The sequence below is a fragment of the Linepithema humile genome, chromosome 6 (genome assembly GCF_040581485.1).
Source record: "Linepithema humile isolate Giens D197 chromosome 6, Lhum_UNIL_v1.0, whole genome shotgun sequence".
In the NCBI taxonomy this organism is placed as follows: domain Eukaryota; kingdom Metazoa; phylum Arthropoda; class Insecta; order Hymenoptera; family Formicidae; genus Linepithema; species Linepithema humile.
Window position 1 is genome coordinate 2,192,963 of NC_090133.1, and position 21,547 is coordinate 2,214,509.

The 21,547-nt window shown below is 40.5% G+C and overlaps 2 protein-coding genes across 10 annotated transcripts; one reads left to right on the forward strand and one right to left on the reverse strand.

Annotated features, from left to right (window-relative positions):
• The first annotated feature begins 125 nt into the window (after positions 1-125).
• On the forward strand, positions 126-18,014 carry LOC105673060 (Serine-arginine repetitive matrix 2/3/4). 7 transcript variants are annotated; one of them, XM_067358381.1, is made up of 10 exons: positions 126-364; positions 1,180-1,421; positions 1,986-2,090; positions 6,846-7,169; positions 9,604-9,729; positions 9,826-9,904; positions 10,972-11,027; positions 11,141-13,138; positions 13,227-13,421; positions 15,046-18,014. In XM_067358381.1, the coding sequence occupies exons 2-10, from the start codon at positions 1,192-1,194 to the stop codon at positions 15,194-15,196; spliced, it is 3,264 nt and encodes a 1,087-aa protein (XP_067214482.1). In that variant the 5' UTR covers positions 126-364; positions 1,180-1,191; the 3' UTR covers positions 15,197-18,014. The 7 variants fall into 7 exon arrangements, with proteins under 7 accessions (XP_067214482.1, XP_067214485.1, XP_067214487.1 ...); XM_067358384.1 differs by lacking the exon at positions 15,046-18,014 and adding an exon at positions 13,763-14,592; XM_012368395.2 differs by having other exon boundaries at positions 127-364; positions 13,248-13,421.
• A 407-nt stretch (positions 18,015-18,421) lies between these two features.
• Positions 18,422-21,188, reverse strand: LOC105673068 (peroxisomal membrane protein 2). 3 transcript variants are annotated; one of them, XM_067358436.1, is made up of 6 exons: positions 21,040-21,188; positions 19,870-20,008; positions 19,539-19,634; positions 19,299-19,446; positions 18,998-19,117; positions 18,422-18,742 (listed from the first exon to the last, which is right to left on the reverse strand). In XM_067358436.1, exons 2-6 carry the CDS (start codon positions 19,965-19,967, stop codon positions 18,656-18,658), a joined length of 549 nt encoding a protein of 182 aa, XP_067214537.1. In that variant the 5' UTR covers positions 19,968-20,008; positions 21,040-21,188; the 3' UTR covers positions 18,422-18,655. The 3 variants fall into 3 exon arrangements, with proteins under 3 accessions (XP_067214537.1, XP_012223835.1, XP_067214538.1); XM_012368412.2 differs by lacking the exon at positions 21,040-21,188 and adding an exon at positions 20,604-20,744; XM_067358437.1 differs by lacking the exon at positions 21,040-21,188 and adding an exon at positions 20,484-20,502.
• Between the last annotated feature and the right edge of the window lie 359 nt (positions 21,189-21,547).

Genomic DNA, 21,547 nt, shown 5'->3' on the forward strand with positions numbered 1-21,547 from the left:
AGAGTACTCATAATTATTTTTGCAATAGTGGTGCGCTGCGTACGCGGCATAAAATGTACCTAGACGCGGAGAATTCTTTTTTCAAGGTTGGCAGCACTAGCTTTGCGTCTTTCCCGCATGAGGTCTCAGTATCCACTTTGGAACTCCGTTTGCTCGGTTTGTCACTCTCGTGCACCCTTAAAGAGAATCGTTGTAAGAGGCCGAAAATTGCAACGATCAGAAAAATCTTGCTCGTTGCCTGCGCGAAAGTCCTCGTGAGTTTTGTTTTTCTTCGTCAGATTCTCGTTTTCGCGTTCTCGTTCGTGAGCGGCGAATGGGTTGCCGGGATCCGTGGAAACACTGTCGGCTTTTTTGGCAAGTGCAGGTAAAGTGATCGCTCGTTGATGAATGCAGCTTCGTTCGAATGAGCGAGATTTGCGCAGCGCCGCGCAACCGGATCGATAATTGATTAGCGTGTGCATTACTCTAACCTAGGTCTCTGTGAATCCATTGGATTATTAAACACTTATACACACATGCATATACGTATATGTAAAATTTGTATATATATAAAAATATATATATATGTATATTCTTGACTCAATATCGCGGAAAGATTCGTCCAATGCAAACGGTCAATTTTCACTGACATAATTTAATCAGCGAAACACTCCGACGGTGCGTTGTGGTGCTTGTGGCTTCTTTTTACGATCAGAGTATGATATTTTGCAGTTTATATGGGGAGGAAACAAGTTGACCGAAGACTCGTAGATGGTTGAATAATAAATAATCGCATTGCCTTGATTTAACGATTTATGAATGTACACAACGATATCTTTTTGCAGTGTATTTTTATGTTTAGATCTATACTTTTATGAGATGATTTTGTCGTTAATGTATTTGATTGGACAGGTTTTTACTGTAAAGTAAATTTAACGTTCCGTCCATGATTGCATGCTGTAGTTTATAAATCTAGTTATTAAAACACGTATTTATGCAGACATTTATTTCAGAGATTTTTATAACAATGTATTTTTTGATATAAAAACGCGATATTTTCTAATTTTTACGTATTTTTCTTGATTGATAACATTATTACAATGTACGCTTGATGTAAATTTGTCATTTATATTTAATTATCAATTTATAATTATTTATTATTAATTATAATTATCAATTTAATTAGAGCATGATTTACAGGAATAAAACAAAATGTACAATGGCATTGGACTTCAAACTCCACGTGGTTCCGGAACCAATGGACATGTTCAGAGAAACTGGGCAATTGTGCGTAAAAACAAGGACAAGGTTTCTTACAAAACTGAAGATGCAAAACTCGACCAACTGAATAAGCAACCAAATAAAGAAATTCTAGATCATGTTAGAAAGAGAAAAGTCGAAGTCAAGTGTGCCGAGTTGGCGGATATTCTGGAGAACCAAGGGTAATTATTTGTTGATTATATAAGATAATCTTAAATTTCTAAATTATATGCAGTATTTTGTGACACTTTTTAAGAATTTTGATCTTAAAATAATATTAAATCTATGAATATATTTTATAATTCTATCTTATAACTACTTTAATTCTTTTAATGTTTTAAATTCTTATAACAATTACCAATAATACGTATCAAATTATTCTTGCTAACAAAGTTGTAGTTAAATGCTCTAAATGCCTTTAAAGTATGTATTGAAGCCAAATGGGAACAAAGCAAATCCTATTATACTTTACAATCTAATTTAAATCTGAAAATAATGAGCTTCTTGAGAATTAACAACAATGCTTCTTTCAGACTTGAATTGTTCGATACAATATTTTTATAAAGTACTGAATATTTTACAATACGCGACTATATATATATATATATTATAAAATTTTAATGAGTTTACTATCAGTTTCTAGCTGAAATAGTTATGCAATAAGTGTAGAAAGGATATAATTGAGAACAAATATAATCTTGTTTTAGAACAAATATAATTTTAGTCTTTTATTGTATAAATTACAGATTCACAAGTGAAGAAGTAAACAACAAGGTGGAATCCTACAGATCAGTGTTAATGGGGAGTGATATCAAATCATCCACGCCGCATGATGAATTTGGTCGTGTTAAGTAAGTACATTTTCATTTAATCTCTTCTCTTATTTTTCTCTAAATTGTTACTAAGCTATATAATGAATTATATAATGAAACGTAATATAAAGATTTGAAATAAAGTATAATCATAGATAATTAAAATAAACTAATTGATATAATATATAAATAAAGGCAAAAAATAATTTAGCTTGGATAAATTGAGTGAGGGAATATAATATATAAATATTTGAAATATATCAATCAGAGTCTAGTGAAAACTGGAGTAAATTACATATTGCATTTAGTAATATAAAAAAATGAGAAAAAATCGTTTCATAAAACGTAGTAGTTATTTTCTTTGTAGAAAGTGCATGAAATTCTAGAAGAATTTTTCTCTTTTGATTTCCGTCGACTAAATCCGAGATAATCCCGACGTCGTGGATGCTATATGAAACGACATATAATATTAAAGGTGTCTGAGCTTCTTGGGATTCCTTCGGGATTATATAATCCTAAAGGAAAGGAAGGCTTTGCGTGAACGCAATATCGTATATCGTGAGAAGATGTGTACTTATATAAAATATTGTCTTCTTGAAAATCCAAGAAAATATTAGAAAGATTTAAACGTTTTTAAATTATTTGTTTTTATAATTGCGATTTGGAATTCATCTAGTTGCATGATTTTTTATATAGCATATTAAATATAAATTACGATCAGCAATAATATGTATGAATTACAATCAACTCAAAGATTTGAATGAGTTATAATATTGAAACTATTAATATTATTAAGATAAAAAAACATCATTTTTCGGGGAGAACAAATTAACTCTACAGCCTCGTATTAAAATCGACAGAAAAGAATTCCGTAAGAAGTATAATTTACATATACTATAATAATCGACACGAGGTCGCTTACTAGAAATAATCGCTCTCTGCGAGCGAGCAAAAAATTCAAGGTTGAGGAAAATTGCATAAATTCCGAATTCCACCCGAGATGCGTGGAATATTGCGAAAGGGCGGGGACGCGTTGCATCGCGGCGATCTTGTCGGGATCGGGGGAGGAAGGATAGGGTGTTGTATTCGCGATATCGACGTATCCCAGGGCGCCGGCGCCGCGACGGAGAGAGGCGCCGCGAGGGCGCACTCAAGGGGGACGGAGAAGGAAAGATGAAAAGGCGGGTGGAAGCGCAGCATCCCGCTCGGGCCGACCTTTCCTCCGGCTCAGTGCGAGGATGGATCGGCGTCACGGCGCAGGCAGCGGACGCGTCGTCGTGTGTCGTCGTCGACGGATGGTGCACCGGGAGTCGGATTAATCCGGGGTGGCGCCGGGGTGACCCCGCCGGGGGAGGAACATGTGACGCGACGCGCAATCCGCGGACAAATCACAAAAGTCTTCCATTAGCGTTTAATCTAAGAGTAGCGCGGTCGCTAGATTCCGCTTCTCTAGAATCCTAAGTGCTAAGCTCCGAGTTGTGTGTGTATCGCGCGTATAGAGTTTAAGTCTAGAGTTAACACTTTTGATGGGAGCAAACGGCGTTTCGCGCCAATTAAATATATAAAAGATATATAATCGAGGCGTGCGAGAGGGAAAAGTCTACGAGGGGGATCACGCAATTTCTCGCTGGACCGATTAGATAATGTTGGGAACGACGGGAAGTCTCGAGTGAACGAGACCGGAAAAACCGCAAGAGAATTCCGCTGCTTTCGCTAGACTAAGTTATACAAATGCACGTGGCAAAAAATATATATTGATTAAATGTTAGATGGCTGCCCAAAGTGTGATCTGAAATAAGAAGCCTGCGACGAAGATTGTTGGGCGAATCGCATTGATCGGAAGAATATAATTCCGGGATTCTGGACTTTCGCGATGTGCAACGAGAAAAGCACGAGATATAATTTAACCGCTTGAACAAGAAAGAAGAAAGGAAAGCTTATTCGGGAGAGGAAAAACTTAGATTCGTAAAAATCCAATCTTTTCGACACTTTTAAGATTTATACGCAACAAGGACATTTTGATTAAAAGAGAAATTCATATGAAAAGGATATTTTAATTAAATATTTCAATTCGCACAACAACTTTACGAAGAACAACGCGTCTTTTCTCGCAATTGTGGTTTTAGAGAGAAATATTAAATCTTGATCCATGTGTCTCCACTTAGAAAAGACGGGAACTTTTTTCTACAAAAATCCATGTGTCTCCAAGTCGTCGATCGCGACGATGCTGTGTTAAGGGAAACGTCCTGCTTTTTAGCGAAACGGAGAAGCACGACGGTGATTGTGTGCCTGATCTGAAGTCTTCCTGAACTCATAGTAAGAAAGTTCGCCGATATATACGGATATACACATATATATATATCCTATTCTTCCACGATCGAGTAAGATCTAGCGATCCAAGTGACATAAATATATAATAAAACATATAACGTAAGATAATAATTGTCCTTTATAACAATAGAAAATTGTAAAAACGTAATGATAAGCGACGCACGGAAATGCGCAGTGATGGAGGAATAGAAGAAACATCGACGACAAAACAAGCACTCGGATGTGAGATGACAAGAGTCATTCGAGGAATGCCGGTGTGAAACGACGCGTGCGAAGGGAGAGACGGGACCTGCCATTGTTGTCATCGCCGGATGATTATTCTGGCTAGGAAAGCCGGGATACAAAAGACACACGCCGGCCGGAGAGGAAGAGAGGGCTATTACCTTCGTCTCTTTATCCGCCGCTCCTCCCCTCTGTTCCCCCCTCGCGAAGAGATTAAACGTCGGGCGGCTATTTGCACAACGTGGGCCAACCGACGGCGCTTCCCGAGTTCCGCCAACAACCTAATCAGCCAAGATTATTCACCGTTGGAACTTCCTTCGCTTTAAACGGTGGAATAAATTTGAGGAAACGAGATCCCGGCCGGAATAGCGATCGGCTGGTTTTAAACGGAATTGCGGGCCGCGGATTATCAGCTTGGAGTCTGCCGAGAGATTGACAATTATCTCGCGCTTTACTGCATCGTGCGAAGAATTTTCAAGAATCGAAACGGTCAGATTCCGCAGAGGATCCTCAGAGAAGCTCGAGACTCGACCGGTCATCCGCGCCAGCCTTCTCCGGGAAGAATTCTCAACGAGGAATCGGGATCCTCGAGGAATGACGATGTCGGCAACGGTGTCGCCGGCGAAACCCGCGCGCGGACGCGGTCCGGCCGACGGCCGGGCCTTCTTCGAGACGTTGTGGCGCGGCGGCAACTTCCTGCTGGACCGGCAGAAAGTGCTGAAGCGCTGGCGCAAACGCAAGCTGCACCACGCGGCGGCCAATAACGGCAAGAGGAGGCAGCAGCAACAGCAGCAGCAGCAGCAGCAGCAGCAGCAGCAGCAGCTACTGCAGATGCAGCGTCAACATTGCTGTTGCTGCCAGCGCATTCAGCTGCACCTACTCGCCGGACGGCGAAGCAACATGCGCTCCGTCGTCAGGTGAATCTTATCGCCGAAACGTTAAAGTCGGACCAAATTTTTCGAAACTTTCCTCGCGTCTTTCGTCCACGAATGACCACGATTTCTCTGAGCGAAACGCCGATAAAATTTAGACGAAAATGCGACCAAATATATGATTCTGAACGGAAAATCTTCGTGTTAATTTCGTATGGATTTTGCTTTAATTGGGATTCCAATTTGGAGATCGGTTTTCCAACGGCTTCGGTTGGCTCGGGAAAAGAATGATTTATTCCGCTCTCCGAAGCCGATGCTCGGCGATCGACTCGGCGCCGGGTCGACAGCGATTCCGGCGTACGGCGCAAAGGGGATGCCAGAAAAGAGAACAGCTGGATTGTATTGATCCGCCGTGTTCCGGCGGCTTGCGTGCAAGCGCGCAGGGGTGGCTCTCGCCCCCGGCATAAGCCTGGTTCGCCGCAGGAAAATCGGAGAGGGAGAGAGAGAGAGGGGGGAGGGAGGGAGAAAGAGAGAGAGAGAGAAGGAAGAAAGGGGGGGTTTGCGCGATTCCCGCCTGCCGTTTCAGTCATTCTGTAGAGCATTATGTCATTAACGCCCCGAGGCCCGTTAAGGACGACGCCGACGCCGTTGCTTCGCGGCTCTGTATAGTGTGTTTCTCGCTCGAAGTATTCTCGCCGACGAAGCGAGTCAGCCAACGATGACGGTGAAGATCTCGACGCGGTACGCGATCACTTCTTCTTCCGTCCACGGGGAAACTTCGTCCCGATCTCAGTTGTCTCAGTCAGCTCGAAGTCGAAATGCTTCGCGATTGATATTTGGGAAAGGGAGATTCGACCGTTTTTTACGCGCCGCTTTTCGCGTGTGGGCGCGACGATTAGCGCGCTGGGTCAACAGCTGTGACATGTTTGGCGAGATAGCGAGATAGTCAGAACGGAAGTTGATCGCGCGGATCGGTGGGGGGGGGCTACGAGAATAGTCACGGCGACTATCGTTGCTATCGGCGGCCGAAATGAGCCCGTTTCCCTCGCGAAACTCTTTGTCTCGATAACGCGGCGTTGTACGTAATTAAGTAATGCCGAAAAGGCACAAAATCGCGGGGTCTCGAGGAAATTTTCCGAGTAGAGCAATCGCCGTTGACCCCAATACGTTTCCTCGTCCGAAACCCAGTATATCGTATAACGTCAAATTGAGAGGGGAAAGGAACTTCTCGAAATCTTGGAACGAAAGAAAAAAAAATCGATAACTCTATCGGAAAGAAACCTTCGGGGCAGAAGTGCACCAGCCCCGACAATTTCCCCTCGCACGAGCGTCGCACTAATGTACGCTCTTTTTTTTTTTTTCTCCTCAGCGTGCGGGAGACACACCAGATCGCCGAGGCGCAGCAGGAGAAGAACGCGAAGCTGCGCGAGGCGTTCGGTATCTCCGAGTTCTTCGTGGAGGGCAGTAGCTTAGACCCGGAGCGGCACGCGCGCGAGGCGGAAGCGCGAGCCGCCGCCGCCGCCGCCGCGAGCAAGGTCTACGAGCTGGTGCGTACGCCGAGCCCGGTGCCGCCGCCGCCGCTGCTGCCGCCGCCGGACACGACCGGCGCCGCCGTCGAGAAGAAGAAGCGGAAGCGCTCCGGCAGCACGAGCGCGAGCAAGAAGAAGAAGGCGAAGAAGCACAAACGGGAAAGGTACAGCACAACGTAAACGGTGCGCGTACGGCTCCATGGAGGCTGGATTCGATCCCATATTACCTTTCTTTCTACTACTCTTTCTTTCTCTCTCTCTCTTTCTCTCTACCTTTCTCTCTTTCTTTCTCTATTTCCACTCTTTCTCTCTCTCTCGTTCTTTCTCGTCTCTTTGTTTGTTTTTTTTTTTTTCGATTATCGGGCTCCCGTTTTCGAATATAAAATGCGAATCGAGGCTCCAAGACCGCGCACACCCGCATCATCACAGAAACTTCCCAAAACAAACGAGAAAAGAAAGCGAACCAAAATCCGTGTAGAAATGTCTCCTCTCTTCCTCTATGATCGGTTTTAATCGAGATTATTCGTTTTTTGCAAACACTCGTTCTATCTCTCGTTCTTTCTCTCTCTCTCTCTCTCTCTCTCTCTCTCTCTCTCTCTCTCCATCTATCTATCTATCTATCTTTCCATCTATCTATCTATATCTATCTATCTTTCTATCTATCTATCTATCTCTTGCTCTTGTTTGCTTTTTTACGCGTTAGCTGGATTTACAGTAAATTCATGACTCACCACCTACTGTCTCATATCCCGTACACCTTTCTCTGTTTCAAACAGAACTGAGGAGGACTGAGTGCCTACCCAGTAGGCGCAGTAGGTAAGTGTGGTCGTCGCGATTAATTTGCAAAAAAAAAAAAAACAAACAAAAACAAAAAACTCAAAGAAACACTCTTCCAGAAAGCTTTAACGTCGTGCGCGATTTAGTGCGATTTCGAGATCGTGGGATTTTTCCTCGGGATTATCTCTCTCTCGCGCGACTAGAATGTCTCCCCGCGGGTAAATATTTGCTACTGTTTCGTTTTCGCAGGCAAGCCAGAGCTGTAAATAAAAATTATGTATGAAATCACTGAAATTACTTTTCCACAAACTCTTTTTTTTTTTTCCCCTGAAATATGTGAATATAAAATAATTTTTATAAAATATTTAAAGAAGTTAGAATTTTGACAATTAATGCTAAATTTAATATTAATGCAAATTTTGTGAAAAACGAGAAAGAAGTATTTTTATTTACTTTTATATACAAAAATGTTGAATTTATTTTTCGCAATTTTTAACATATTCAATATTTAGAGAACAGTTATTCGTTTTTAGAGATGTATTCACAGTTACAGCTCTGGCTTCGCGCTGGTTTTCTGCGAATGAATTCATTCTCGCAATTCAAATACCCATCAATTTTTCAATTGAAGGAACGACGGGCAAACATTTGCCGGGGATTGCGAAGTAATAAAGAACGCGGGTTTACGCAGTGAACGCACAGAAAGTTAGAAACAGAGTTGCGCAAAAAAGAAAAGAAAAAAAAAAAAGATAAAGAAAAGAAAACGAAAATTCATACATTTCTATCTCTCTGTTGTTATTTATCGATGAAGCTTGTTGTTAATGTCATCTCTCTATTTTTTTCTGACAAGTCCGTCCCTATCGATGGTTATCAAGGTAATGCTAATCCCATATTTATATCAATACTCCTCATATTATGTATTATATATTTCGTATACTTGTCTTCCGTAAAAGTTTTTTCATTGAAAGATGTGGTTTTTCGCGATTGCGATTCCGAACGCCCGAAGTCGGCGGACACCTCGGGAAGCCGAGTGCAAAACCAGATCTTTCAAAAACAAGCTGTTACGTAGTCGGTTTGTTAGCTATATAGCCGCAATATTATATAATATGCAACATTGTGTACATCTCACTTGTACTTGCATCGTTGAACTACGTTTTTTTCTTTCTTTTTTTTTTTTTTTTTACTTTATTCTCACTCGGAATGAATATTGCGATGCAAAAAATACACTTATGGGATATTTTTGAGATACTTGGACAAATTTCTGGGCACGAAACGGAAGGATTTGTATCAGTATGCATTTTCGAAACACATATTGATGCGAACTCTCTTCTGCTTTTCGTTGCGAAAGATTCCAAAGTTTGTCCAACTGATTTTGGAAACACCTTACGTGAATCGAGTGTATCGCATTTGTGTTGTGAAGTTGGCTTTTATTTCGAAACTGATTTTTGTATTTCGATGTTGAAAAGAGAATAAGATAACATTGTCGCTCCCGACGAGAGGAATAACACCTTTGCCGCGAGGAGCTAAAGTTTTCGGCGAGCGGAGTAGCTTTTGTCTGTTACATACATATGTATACGTTGATATATCGATAGAACGGAGCATTGGTTTTCACGTACACGGATACGTTGTGTACTACAGCTTTCTTTATATATTGTCAGCACAAAGGTATGCACTTGTCGACAGGAAGACGTCCACTGCAAGATTTATATAAAAACTAAATATTGTTTGACAAATAAAAAAATTAAAAAAAAAAAAAAAAAAAAAAAGAAATATTGCGACCGCCTCGAGACTTGCGTAACGTTTGTCAATCTCCAAATTTCATAGATCCGAATCCCCGAAGTCCGGCAAGAAGAAAGAAAAGTCGAAGAAGAAAAAGAAGGAGAAGAAGCATAAGAAAGCCGAGGCCACGTCGTCTGACAATGACTCCAGCGAGGATTCCGACGATAGCAAGTAATGAACGATGGTTGATCCACGCATTCGTTTTATATTTTTTTTTAAGCACTACTTAATTATTTATTGTATCGTGATATAATGTGTACTGCGCAGCTCGTCCGAGACCGAGTCGAGGAAGAGGAAGAAGAAGAGGAAGAAAAAGCTGAAAGTCGAGGGAAAAGAGAAACATGAGGTACGCACGATGCTTCGAACGGAAGCTAGAACGTAAAATTACTATCTCTTCCCGTCTCTCTTTCTCTCTCTCTATATATATATTTACATATATACTTTGGCACGTGACCGTAGATGCATGATAACGTCTTCTGGTTTATGTTCGTTTCTCCTGAATTTGTTGAACCGATCGACGTTGGGTGATATCATTATCGTTACTCCGATCTCTTGGGTTCGCCGCCGGCCGACAAAAAAAGAAAGACGCTCTAGCATGCAGCGATCTCCCCTCTCCTTCCCTCCCCCCGCCACCCCCCCCCCCAAAAACCCGGCCCGACTCGGGTTCGCTTGTTCGTTCTTTGCGTGAATACGATTTTTCGTCTGATTTCCAGTTTTTTTTCTTTTTTTTCGACAGTTCATTATTTCAAAGTATAAATCTCAGTATTGTTTGTAATTATTCAGCGCCATTTGACAGGAGACATTCCCTGAGTGAGTACCAGATATGCCGCTACTCAATGTAATTTCTGATTTTGTGGATTTCATATGTACTCGTGTACTTTCGAACTTTTACGAGTTTACTACTGTGTAACAGCCTCTCTATTTCTTCTCACTCGTTGTATGTCGAGCACTAATTACACGCTAATTGCGGAGGATCGATTGTCACGGAGACTGCTTGTTCCCAACGGACGGCAACTTTCGGAAGAAGACTTCGAAAGCTAGGGAGGAAGAATGGAAAAAAGAAAATAAGATCTGATGTCTTTCTTATGCAAAAAAATCTGTTGAAAATTTTGCTTCCAAAAATGTCCACCAACTCTCGCGTTATTCGAATATTCGCTCGAGACAAATTCGTTTCTCGAGTTTCTTCGACGAAAATTATGAATCAGTGAATTGTGTTTTCCGTCGAACTCGACAAAATTATGCCGAAATCCCGGAAGGAGCAGACTCCGGAAGAGTTTTTTTGAACAAGTACATCATTTCTTGATCTTTTTTTTGTATTTTTTTTCATTGTACTCTTGATGAATGCATGATCGATGTTCGCTGACGAGAGTCAAGATGATAAGCAATATTGATGAACGTTGGATTTTCTTTTAGAAGAAGAAGACCTCGACCAAACGGAAACGTCAGTCATCCGAGAGCTCCACAGACAGGTACGTCGATCGCGTCCTCCCTTCGATTAAAAAAAGCAAGAATTGAAATACTCTAAATATATCTCTATAAATATTCACACACCTTTTTTCTAACCCACGATTCCATATTGCAGCTCTGTGGAGAGACCGAAAAAGTCAGTGAAACACGAGAGAAACGCCGCGGTGGAGAAGGCGTCGAAAAACGAAGTTTCCGAGAATGCCACCACCTCGCGGGAGCCGCCGTCTCGATCGATTCGATCTCCGAAGAAGGCGGAGCGAGCGGCGGTGGCGCGAAATGAGACTCCGCCGCTGCAACCGGCTGCCGCCAAGGCGAAGAAAGACTCGCCGACGAAGAAGAGCGCGACGGAGAAGCGGGACAAGTCGCCGATGAGCCACAACAGGAGTCCACCCACGTCATCTCGGCGATACCGATCGTCGTCCCGCGGCAGGGGCGACAGAGGGGGAGGAGGAAGATCCCCGAGAAGATACTCGAGATCGCGTCGCGCCAGTCCGTCGCCCAAACGCAGACGGGGCTACTCCAGATCGCCCCGACGACACGGCAGACACTCCGTGACGAGAAGCAGAAGTCGCTCGAGGTACGATCGTTACGGGTCCTCGCGCAGGAGACCGGCGTCGCCGCCGGTGAGGCGCCGGGACGCTGATTCTCGCCGGAGATCGCGCTCGCCGCGGCGACAGCAGCGCCGCCGGTCCCGATCGCGCTCCACCCTGAGCTACTCGCCGGTGCGGAAGAATCCGGAGCGCTACAGGGACATCCTGGAAGACCGGAAGCAGCGGCGGGATCAGAAGAAGGGCGCGAAGGGCGACAAGGCGAAGTCACGCTCGACGTCGAGGAGCAGGAAGGCGCAGAAGATAGCGGTCGCGCCCAGGGTGAGTCTGAGATCGTCGAGCGAGGACGAGGCCGATTTGGCGGCCGACGACGACGAGCCCGGCAAGCAGCAGCGGGAGGAGGAGGACGAGGAGCGGAGAATCATGGAGCTGAACACACTGAAGCGACTGCAGAGCGGACTGGCGGCAAAAGCGCGCGAGACACTGGAGAAGAAAGTGATCAGTCCCGCGAAGATCAAGATCGAGAGACGAGAGGACAACGTGCTGGACATCGCTCTGCCGAACGAGCCGCCGAAGATCGTCATGCAGAGCGTAGCCGCGCCGATTCGCGACAGATCGGTGTCGAAGGAGCCGGTTGCGCAGACTCTGCCGGCCGTGCAGTCGCCGGTGTCGAGCAGATCGCCCTCGCCGGCGCTTCCGCTCACCCGCGAGGAGGCGGCGATCAAGATCAGATCGCCGAGCGAGTCGCCGCCGTCGTTGCTGCCCCAGCAGTCCTTCGACAAGGTCGATTCCGCGTCACCCGGCGCGAAGAGCAGGACGAATCGCCGATTGTCGACGTCGCCGAGCGCCTCCGGCAAGAAGAACTCATCGCCGATCGCGAGGAAAGACGCCTCCGTGAGAGAGTCGTCCTCCCGTTCCCCCGCGCCGCCGATAATATTCCGAGAGGATAACGTGATGACGAAACTGCGCTCACCGAGCGAGTCGCCGCCGCCGTTGCCGAGCGTCTCGCTCGCCAGATCGAGTCGGCGCTCGAAGTCGCCGAAGAAGAACAAGTCGTACTCCAGATCGGCGTCGCGCTCCTGCACGAGATCGCCGGCGTCCGTCGCGGGCAAGGCGAGGTCTTCCATATCGCCGTCGCGGGACAAGAAGTCGCGGTCCCGCTCGCGCGGCAAGAAGTCGTCGGCGTCGCCGAGACGACGGTCGGCGTCCAGATCGGCCTCCCGGGCGAACAAGACGTCGCCCAAGGCGAGGGCGGCGAAGCAGCAACGCTCCCGCTCGAGGTCCTCCTCGGCGGAATCGAAGCGCTCGAGCGTGTCGAGGTCGCTCTCGCGCTGCAAGAAGTCCGCCTCGCGGTCCAGAAGCAGAAACCGATCGTCGTCGAAGAGGAGATCGCGCAGCCGCTCCTCCCTGTCGAAAAAGTCGAGGAGTAGATCGCTGTCGAAGAAGAGGTCGCGCAGCCGTTCGCAGTCGAAGAAGTCCAAGAGCCGTTCGCGATCCGCGTCGAGAGCGTCCAGGGACAAGGACAAGCGCAGTCGCACGAGGAGTAGCTCGCGTTCCTCCATCAGGTGAGCATTTCAACGGTCGAGCCGTGGCGAGCGATTAAAATACAATCCGATGAAGTGTCGATAAAAGTAAGGAGAAAAAAAAAATTAGAATTCGTGATGCGCATTTCAGCTCGAGGCACAGTCGAGGCAGGAGCTTCTCCAGCTCGTCGAGATCATCGAGCAGCGTTTCCAGTCGGTCCTCCCGCTCCACCTCCAGCAGCTCCGCCTCCAGCAGATCGCGCTCGCCGTCAATACCCCGGCGTCACGGCTCGCCCAGCTTCCTCGACAGACGGCGCATCACGAGGTAGGTATCGATAGCGCGCGGGTGTGTGCGTGTGTCACGTTACCGTGGTAGCTTATTATATATTTACCGCGCACTACACTACGAATTCGTGAATCCACCATCGTAATCGTAGACTTGAATCCGCCACTGTTATCAGTTATACGCACTTTCTTCAATTCACTTTTTTTCTTTTGTTCAAGTTTTTCGTTATTACAGTTATTTTGTTCAAATAAAAAAAAAAATACGAGAAAATTTTCTCTAAGGATTATTTAAATTCGAAGAGTGAGAGACTTTTGTCCGCGGCATAATTACGGAGTTTTGAGCTTTCGATGTGCTAATATTGTACTTGTTATGTCCTACAGAGACAGATCGAGGGACAGGCATAGAAGATAGAGTTCTGTACGGCTTCGCACAGATGTTTCCGTAATTGCTCCACGGTTGCTATATATTATTATCCCGTTATCGCTCCACGCATAGCGAAAGTCTGATATATCGAGCTATAGATATATATTTATATATATATATACACATATATAGAATTTCCCTTGGAAATTGCTTGCAGATTTGCGATTAATACTTGACTGTTGATTGAAACAGGCATATCCGTTCGTATTCTCTTTTCTTGGCGTGACAGACGTATAGTAACGTTTTTCCTCAGTGATTGTGTATTTTACTGCTGTAAACAATTGCTCGATGACGTTGACATCTGCCGAATGGAAATATTCGTATGATGAAAATCATATTCAGTGTTAAATGGCGCACACTACACGAAGGCTGGCTGTATAATGTAGCCGACAAATGTAATTAACGTTTTAGATGATCGAATCGACGTATATTTTAGTGACGTGTAATGGAATCGTGGGAAAACTTAGACCAAAAATCCGCGAGTGTTAGCAATCGTAATTATTGAAGATGTCGTAAATTAACGTAACGCATAAAATGATTCTTTATTTCGTATTTTCGAATTTTTCATTTGTATAATTTTTTTTTTGTTTCTCTATTCCTATACTCATTTCTTTATCTTTTGGAAATTAAATCGCTTACAAACTGATTTACGAAGCGTGTAGATGTAGCATGCGTGTATCCTTTATAAATATTCCTTTTCCTTTATAAATATTGTAAATTAAATTGTTTTTGCTGTAGGAGATCCCCTTTATGTTATTGTCGACACAGAATAAAAGATTTGCCGAAAGTTTCTTTCTTTTTTTTTAATTATAATTTTACATATTAGTTTTGCAATTCACGAGTATTTCTCGCGTCCCTGTGTTCTCCAGAGAATTGAGGTGAGTTATGATATTTTTATTTTGCATGCTTAGTTCCTCTACAAATCTCGCTTATTTTATTTTCATCACGCATGTGCATTGTCTGTTTCACTCATAACGAATCAATCTCTTCTTACCGAACTGTAGATCAATCAACTTATTCAATAACTAACTTACAATCATAAATATTTTACATTAACGATTGATAATTATATTTTACATATATGTACAATATTGACAGTTAACTTTGATTCTCACTAATGCGCAGGACATGATGCGTCGAGCATTTTCCTATCCTTTTGCTCTCGAGATCTTAACATCTTTCCACTAACAATATGCATTTCTTCCAAATTTGCGGTGTAACTAACGAGCGTTCGTTTTAGTGCAAGGAAACGTCCAATTCCGTATCATCGACCCACCCCGACGCCACCCTCGTCGCCGAGCAGCTCCGAGAGCAGCAGACACAGCAACTGGTCCAGTCCGAGTCATCGATCCAGCTGTTCCGCCAGCCGCAGTCCATCTTACACGCGCTGAGAGGCGCGTGTGTACTCCCGACAGGAATCCGACGTTCCTTCTGCATTCACTAGACTCGGAGCAGTGTGGTTTGATCCTCTACGACCTGACGCGAGCCTGGAATAAACCGCTACTCGTTTCTCGAAACATCAATTTCTCCCACTGAGTATTGTATTTGAATATTAGTTTGAAGTAACAACTGTAAATATTGATTTCGTGTGAAAGTTCAGGTCGTAGAGGGTTGAGAAATGTTCCAGAGAAGAGTTAAGTGTCTGTTAAGTTTTCTGAAACGAGAGATTACGGAGAGATTGCGAGAGAGAGAGACGCAGGGTGTCTCGAAAAGTGGACGTGGCGTTGATCTTTGCGAAATTCATTAGCGAATATCTCATCGACGGTTCTCGATGGTTCTTCAACGAAAGAAGATAGAACGATGGAACGAGTTTCGCGTGGAGCAACGCTATGTCTCTACTTTCAGCCAGTTCTGAGACACTTTGTATATTGAATTGTTCGCGATATCAATTGATCCAACAAATTGATCCGACGAAAGTTTGAAAGATGTCTGAGACATTTTTACTTTGTTATAAAAAAAAAAAGAGTACGTTGATTTTATTATTTTAGGATAACGATTGGCAATCAGAATTGCCCGGAAATGTAAGTGCAGGCTATCAATGATTTTTCATTAAGTATTATTTGAATGTTGTTTAATGGATTTATTCGATTCCATTCAATGACATCGAAAGCGCCGTTCCGAGGATAAGCGCGTAATCTTCGTGTGCGTTTATTTTTCCGGACAAACGTAACAATCAGAGATTAATTGATATTATATTTATAAAACGAAGTCATAAATTTCAATAACTATCATATCGCTAGTATCGTGCATTCCAATGATTTTCTCGAATGGGGAAGTATTACATTCCAAATCGATTTCACATTTGTTTCTCACTCGAACGCGATGCAGTTTTATAATTATCGCGCAGAAATATCGATGTAGAATTTAATGTACTATATCCTCTTTCTCTCTTTACTCGGCAGGTTCATATTAAAATGGTGCAGTAATTTCATCTCATTTTTTCCTATAGGAAAGACTTGCATTTGATTTTAAGCATTCGTTGCGTGTGTGAAGACGTGCAAATAAGCGAGGGGGATACTTAAATAATAGATAATGAGAATTCTTTCTCTCTTTCTCTCTTTATGAAGCGAGACTTTTATAAAATGTTCGTCTCCATCTTTACGATGTAAAATTCTCTTCTAAGTTTCCGTTGAATCGCTCCAAAATTTCTCACGCAATTCGCTAACGTGATATGAGCAATAATGGAAAAGAATCTAGTTGAGCATCGTTTTTCGTCACTCTGTTTCGCAATATTTTGATGTAGCTTAGTGAGATAACGAGCGTTTATTTTCCAAATCACGCTCTACTATAAATTCTCATACTAGTCAACGAATCTCGTGAATTGAATACGTGTATTCGCAATTTCTTTAGTGCAATCAATTCATTCTTTTATATATATAAGACACATTCGTTTAGAAAAAAATCATACATTTTTCTGAGACGACATCCTTAAACCTTCTGCGTGATATCTGTGAGCCGTCTATGGGCTACGTATACTTCATCAATTATTTTATTAGAAAGATGTTATATATTTTATTTATTGCATTTATATTTTATCTGCAAAAAATTAATTTAACTAAATTGTAAAAAATCTCTTTAAGTAAAAAAAAAAATTATCGACAGACAAATTTTGGCAAATTTGACAGTCTTCTGGACACAAAGAGCACGCAAAGGGTTGATATCTAGTTCATAATATTTATTTATATTTATATAGATATTTATTTATTTATTTATTCTGTAAAGCAGTCTTAGCGATCGCGGTATGTAATACTGCGATTCTTTTACATGCAATACTCGCAGCTAGAAAAAAAAAAATACTCTAGTCATATGGAGATGATTTTTCGCGAAGGCCCGAAGCACCGGGCCAGGCAGCAGCGTAACAAAAAGGCATAATTAGAATAGTAGTCTTGACTACGCGACGTTAAGTCTCGAAGATATATGTATAGGGTTAAAGAAAGATCGTATTTGAAAAGTCTACATTGTTTACGATTAGACAAAACTATGTAGCACTAGTTCTCATACTCACACACTAAGGACTGATTCCTTTTTAATGAAGAATTTCCCGAGTGCTAGTACCGTTGCACTGCTGCTGCTAGGATCGTTGCATATGAAATGTCGGAAGTGTGACATTTGGCATAGAAAATAGCCTCGATTTTTCCATTTTTTAAACTACCTGCATTTGACAAGATCGTGAAAACAACTTTTTATTCTGAAAATATTGAATGTTTTTTAATTACATGTTATTTTGTTCCTTCAGAAATTCTCTGAAAACGATTGAAGCCGATATTTCATGTATACAACAACCTAATGATTTACGCTGTTGGATTCTATATTAATGCAATTCTTTTTGTTCGAATATATTTTACAGTTTCATCAGAGTATTAATTGTGATTGCTCCTTCCTTTCCAAATCAGTACAACAACGTTATGAGATCTGAAACGGTAAATTCGGAAACAACGCTTCTTGCACACCCATTATACCCTGCGATCACACTCACTGAAAATTACTTTCAAAACTCGAGTTACTTTCAGAATAAAATTCTGATCTCCTCGTTCATCGTCCCATTGTTGAGAGAAACTTGTCATGGCTTTTGAACCTGATGTCTGTACCCACTTATAATTTGCAGCCATCGAATGTTACTATCTCGTTAAAGTGAAAGAAATTCGGATATTATATCTGTAATATACTCTGTATTGTTGTTGTGTGATTAAATCGAAAACATCAAATATACAGACCGTACTTTGTTTCCGAAAATTTTATTCCACATCTCAAGAAATATATCAGGAAGAAAATTATGAAATCAGTAAACGTGATTATTATAACTAATATTACAGATGGGTGAAAATGATTAAACGTCTACATTCAAGAAATTTATTCGAAATATATTCAGAAATATAATGGAATTCTAACATTTAAAGAAAATACAATTAGTGATAATTAGATATTTAATTTATACTTTTTATAAGTAAAAAAATATAATTTGCATGCAAATTTTTATACTCCTTTAATACTAAAACTATATAAATGCAAAAATATTCTTTATATTTATACACTGCACAATTTGAATATACAAGTCAGTATATTCTGATATTGATAATAGAATAACATCTTAGGCAAAAATATTAACAACAATGAAGTGCATTATATTATTTTTACTTTGTACAATAAAGTACTGATAATTCGTACTTTATAAATTGATCACATTCATATAAAATGCTTTTGCTTTCTGGAGGAATCCAGTAATGTTACTTTATACATATATTAACTTATTTCCACCGTAATTTCTTATAATTATTATACAAAGATATTACTCATATCGTTGCATATATATGAATCATATATTATATAATAATAACAGATTGTAGATTTTTCTATTTTTCTTTTGAAGCTTTTGCCCTCTTATTTGCAAGATAGATGACCCATATGAAACCCACGAGATTCACCACCAACACTCTCAACTAAAAAACCGAATAAAACCAAGATAATTTTAATGATTTTATATAGCTTTTAGCATTATTTATAAAAAATTTCAATATTATAAAAAAAATAATACAAATAATATAAGAATATTTATGAACACTACAGAAAATAAAAACATGATATAAAATCTCATGTAAATGAGAAATAACTCTTAACAAAATAAAAATTTCTGATAAAAACTTCAAAAGTGTCAGAAGAATATTCTAACAAAATAATATGTGTTTTTACATTACCATTGGCGGAATATATTTGATGTTGATAAACTGGAGCAGTGTCAGATATTTTAAATTAGCCATCAACATCGGTAAATACAATTTTTGCATTTGATTACATGCTATTCGATGAGACTTGCCCTGCAGATAATTTGTATTTAATATTAAAATACAGAATAATCACTCAAATAGCTATGAAACAATAATGTATGTAAGCCTAACAATGTTTTTATCTCTATTTTATTGAGATAGTTTGCTATAGTTTTCAGAATCATTAAAAAATATTAAAAAAGTACCTATTATACTTTTGTGATGTTCATACCTCGAAAATGGCAAGCATATAAAGTGCCAGCGCTTGAAAGCATGGTGTATAAATGAGTCTTTCTATCAAAAGTATACCCAATGGATGTCTTACGAGCAAATGTATATATGTGTAAAAGTAATGAGGCACTGGCCCTCCAAAGAACAGGCTGCAACAATATTTGTGCGTATGAGTCCACAATTCTTGAATTTATAAAACTTGCTTTGTTATCAGCATAAGCAACAGTCTATGATGGTTTACCCAAATAGAGCAAAGGCAAGGATACTGTCTTCATTAAGGTGTCTAGCACCTGACAACTTCTGAGATACCAAATTGCCAAGGGCAGCAATGACACAACTGAAAACATTTGTATTATAAATATTCATGCTTCACTTGTCCAACTTACAAGCATGATTTCGAATGTACAAATCTAACTTCATACTAACCACTCGTTACAACAAACATTAGTAAATGTATAGAAATATGTTTAAAATATATAATAAATGAATTATATCGATTAAACATAGTGTCAACTGAAGTTCCTAATCGCAATATGTTTAATTGTATTCACACTCACATATGTCGTTATTACCTTGTTATAGCCTTCGTTTTCAAGGGATTAGTATACAGCCGCTGGAAATATGCACCAAGCAGACCATAAATGATGGTGCTCGGTTTAGAGAGTGACATTTTTCCAAAATTAGATGTCTTCTATGATCAATTTGATAGATCTAAGGAAAAGCAATTCGTGTGATGATTCACAAAATGTAATTGAGCGATAAGAAACAGTACGTATCAAAGTGCAAAGTGCGAAACACAGTTGCAGTTAGTCAAAAAAGTTTCGACTTAGTTTTAAAAGGGCAGATGTCATATTACGGGGAGCTCGGTTATTCTAAAAAATGTCGTGATTTATACATAAAAAATATAATATTGAATTTCTGAATAAATCATGTATCATTTACACAAAATAAATCTAAATAAGTTATAAAATCCATACAGTGATATGTGAATACATTCTTAGGAAAAACTAGAGAACTCGACATCCTATCGCGTGACAAATTGGTCAAAACTTTTAAAACTAAGAATCACAGATAATCAACTCTAGTTTCAATAAAATTTATACTTTGTACAATTCAATCACTTGCAAAATTTGCAATTTTAGCATTAAATTTATCCGAAAGGTTAAGACTTTTTTTTGTGGCGTACATTCATAGAAAATTTGACATCGATCGTTTTGCTACCAAACTGCAAGTTCGATAAAACGCGACAGAAGTTGCATTATATGTGAAAAAGATGATAAATTCGAAATGTATTATAAATGCATACATGATATCATTAACGACTTCAAGATGCAAGCATCGCGGCAAGCCGAAAGTAAATATTGAAGGCATGAGAAAGATGCAAAGCTAAGGTTTCGGAGCTACCAATGTTGAAAAAAAAATTCTTCGTGTGTATTGCGTGTCACGTGGTACATACATTGTTGACGCGAATCTATTGCAAAAGAATAGTTATATAAAGACCGATAATCATATTACATTTGCGTCTCCAACATTCAATGTTTATAAACCGAGCGTAAATAAAAATAATTGCACATTTTTACTTAACAAACAAGTACGTTTCAATATGCCATTTTATTAATGATCAAATTTGTGTTATTTTTGTAATTAAAAAACTAAAAAGTAACATAATCTGAAATAAAAAAATTTGATGGTAAGTAATAATGTAAAAATTAAAATAAACTTTATTATTTCATAACACTTACTATGTATTATAAATTTAAAAGAACAAGTTTTGCGAATTTGTTTTGCATAAAATTCCGATATCACTTTATGAGTTTGTTCATCTTAGCTGCATTGAGTCTGCACTAAAATAGGACAAATATACATATAGCCTGGACTGTACTATCCTGTTTTAGTACAATCCCAGTGCAGTTAAAAAGAACACACCCAATGTGTCAATTAAATAGCGTTTTTGATTGAACGGATTTTGATCGATCCAGGGTTGTATAATGACGTCATTGCAACGTCTCCGTCAATAAAAGACTTGATTCATAATAAAATAGTGATTAATTAATCCGCGATGGATCAAAATCCGTTCAATTGAAAACGCTATAAGTAGCAAATATAGTACTGGATAAGTGTATTAAATCTTTTAATATCCTTTTTCCCTATTCACAATAATGGTCGTTTTATACCACTATTTTTTTATCTACAGTTGGCTATCCTTATTCTTTTTTAACATATAAACCCAGCATTAAGAATCAATAGTAG

Coding starts and splice junctions, on each gene's coding strand:
- LOC105673060 (XM_067358381.1), top strand. CDS start 1,192: ATGTACAATGGCATTGGACTTCAAACTCCACGTGGTTCCGGAACCAAT. Junction 2,091..6,845: donor GATGAATTTGGTCGTGTTAA/GTAAGTACATTT, acceptor TTTTCTCCTCAG/CGTGCGGGAGACACACCAGA. Junction 13,422..15,045: donor GACAGACGGCGCATCACGAG/GTAGGTATCGAT, acceptor CGTTCGTTTTAG/TGCAAGGAAACGTCCAATTC.
- LOC105673068 (XM_067358436.1), bottom strand. CDS start 19,967: ATGTCACTCTCTAAACCGAGCACCATCATTTATGGTCTGCTTGGTGCA. Junction 19,118..19,298: donor ATATGCTTGCCATTTTCGAG/GTATGAACATCA, acceptor AATTATCTGCAG/GGCAAGTCTCATCGAATAGC. Junction 18,743..18,997: donor TCAAATATATTCCGCCAATG/GTAATGTAAAAA, acceptor TCGGTTTTTTAG/TTGAGAGTGTTGGTGGTGAA.